The 2714-nt window shown below is 42.7% G+C and overlaps 1 protein-coding gene across 1 annotated transcript; it reads left to right on the top strand.

Annotated features, from left to right (window-relative positions):
• Positions 1-883: 883 nt before the first annotated feature.
• Positions 884-2391, top strand: LOC120498840 (taste receptor type 2 member 8-like; the record flags this gene model as incomplete). Its single annotated transcript, XM_039702011.1, has 2 exons — positions 884-923; positions 1536-2391. Coding segments are annotated over 2 exons (896 nt in total), but the record flags the coding sequence as incomplete, so codon positions are not given.
• Between the last annotated feature and the right edge of the window lie 323 nt (positions 2392-2714).

The following is a 2714-nucleotide window of genomic DNA, read 5'->3' as shown; positions in this document are numbered from 1 at the left end:
GTAAAACACCCAGCTAACAGGAGTTCTGGTTTCTCACTGAGGTCAACCCATCACAACAGGTGAAATATAAAATAGTGCCAGCATTTAAAAAACTTAACCTTAATTGATCACTTCTACCAGCAGCTCAGGTCCAGGGGAAGGCCGTAAGAAGCTCTACTGGACACATCTCCCCTGTGAAAGGCCTTGAAAGGACAGAACAGCCACATGTCCCTTCTTCCACTGATGCTGCTGATGAATTTCATCCTTTAACCTGAAAGTCCTGATCCCTTTTAACAGGAAAGCTGTGGAAGGTCCTTCTTACTTCTTATATGCAGTGCAACATTCATCACTCACAACCTTACTTGCCACAAGAGGCTGTGCCACATCAGCAGGCAAAACACAGCGCATACAAATGTTACCACACCAAACACCACAGCCTCAGTAAACCACACTGTATATCCCTTCTAGCATTTCTGTGAAATGTCTGACAATGTGACAGCCAGCACAGAATCCCTGTCCTGTGCACCAGCTCCACTCAGCTGGCACTGCAGGGGACAGCGTGTCCATCAGCACAGCCACCCTGCACAGCTCATGGCCACAGCTGCAGGATGTGCCCAGCCTGGAGAAGCTGACACATGAGAGATGTCACAAGTCAATGGCAATGGCTGCCCAGGGCTGGCACGCTATGGAAAACTGCTCTGGGTCACATTCCAAGGCTGTATGATGGACAAAAATAAAACAATTAGGAGGATGTGATATGAATATCCATGTAAAACACTGCTGGCTCTCATATCCCACAGAAAACATGGCTATCATTATTTGGAAGAGAGAAAATCCTGGTGGTTCATTTCCTGTAGCCATAGAGCTCTTGGTTGGGATTTCATTTTTCCTGCTCCCACCACAGCACCACAGGAGATCTCCTTGGTTATTGTGGTCCTGATGTGCAAGGCCAAATATCACAGGTCTTGTACTACCCCAAACTGCACGGGCAGTCCATGCCCTACAGAGCATAATACACCTTGCCTGAGAAAAACCTCACAGCTTTCACACTCTAAATTCATATGGAAGCTTTAGGGCACTGCAGTTTTAGGGGAACTCAGCATGGTGCCATCTTTAAAAGCTTTCACTATTCCAAGCAGATGAGATCGGAACCCTGACATAGGAACTTGTCCCGATTTTCACCCTTTTCCTCTATATGATCCAAATCAAAACTCTTAAAAATACCAGCTTTATTTTCTTGGCTTTCATCACCTGACCCACTATGGGGCTCATCAATTGCTCTTAACGCCAAGCCATTAGTAATGCAAACATGGGTTTCAATGCCTGTGAAGCATCAAAATAAACTCCACTTTTCCAGCATCTGGGCTGAATATTGCAGCATCCAGACTCTCAGACTAAAAAGGACAGAGTCCCTTGACCATTCTCTCCTGGGCAAAGCCAGGGCTCTGCAGGATCATCATGGACAAAAAAGGGACAGAAGAACCCAGATCCTGAAGCCTGACACTGATCAAACAGGGATCACTCTCAAAATCACAACCCTCCCCACCACACAAAAACATCTCTGCTGTTTGTTGCACCCCTTGCATTGCCTGGGTCAAAAAGAAAACCTTGAACTCCAATGAGAAGATCTTGCTGCTGCTGGGATGCTCCAGGATTTCCTTGTTATGCATTGCATGGGTATACCAATTCATTTCAATAATCTATTCCAATTTCCTTCATGTTCAATCCATGCGTCATCTCCTTGCATCTTTTGCAAATTTCTTAAATTATTCCAACTTGTGGGTCTCAGCCTGTCTTTGTGGTTTCTATTGCATAAAAATTGCCAATTTCAGGAACAGGCTCTTCATCTACCTGAAAGTAAAAATTGACAGGATGGTGCCTTGGCTTCTGTTGGGATCAGAGACTTTAGCCTTGGCTATGGGCATCATTGTCTCTGACCTCATTGAAACTGTACAGAGGGAAAACCACAATATCACCAGCCAGGAAAATTTCTTGGAAGCAAGATTCAGAATGGATAAACATTTTTTCTTATCACTTTTTCTCGCTGGCTTTGGATATGCTGCTTCATTCATGGTAGTCATATTTTCTGCTGTTTGCCTTCTCTTTTCTCTCTGGAGACACAAGTGCAGGATGCAGACAAACTCCATGAAGGACCTCAGCATGGATGTTCACATCAGAGCCATGAAATCTGTCCTCTCCTTCTTAGTGATGTACAGCATCAACTTTGTATGTTTGGTCTTGTCAATATTTTATGTCACGAAGAAAGAAAATATCATGACATTCCTTATAAACATATATTTGTTTGCATTTCCAGGTGTTCATTCCCTTATTCTGATTTTCAGCAACCCCAAGCTAGAAAAGACACTGATGAAGTTTCTCTCCTGGGTGAAATGTGACTTTTTTATGAAATAGGATCTGTGATAAAAGCTGGACCCCACACAAAATGTTGATTTCCACTGTAGAAAACAAGAAATTTAGTTTTTGATGCAGCTGTCTAGGCAGTGTAGATGAAACTCATGTTCAACCTTCAACAAGCAAGTTAAGAAAACTTAATTCATATCTACAAAGCTAAATTATTATGAGCTAAATATATTATTATAGTATGTCAAGTTATGTAAATCTTTCAGATATATTTTTGTTTTTAGCAAAGTCATTTAGGACCTCATCATGGTAGGAAGAATGCCTAAGCCCCTGTGTGGTGAAGGGATTAATGTGGGATCAATGAGAGTGTGCTG

The sequence above is a fragment of the Passer montanus genome, unplaced genomic scaffold, assembly GCF_014805655.1.
Source record: "Passer montanus isolate IOZ18808 unplaced genomic scaffold, ASM1480565v1 scaffold1511, whole genome shotgun sequence".
NCBI classification, from domain to species: Eukaryota; Metazoa; Chordata; class Aves; order Passeriformes; family Passeridae; genus Passer; species Passer montanus.
The sequence above is the reverse complement of the archived record's forward strand: the minus strand, read 5'-3'. Positions and strand labels throughout refer to the sequence as shown.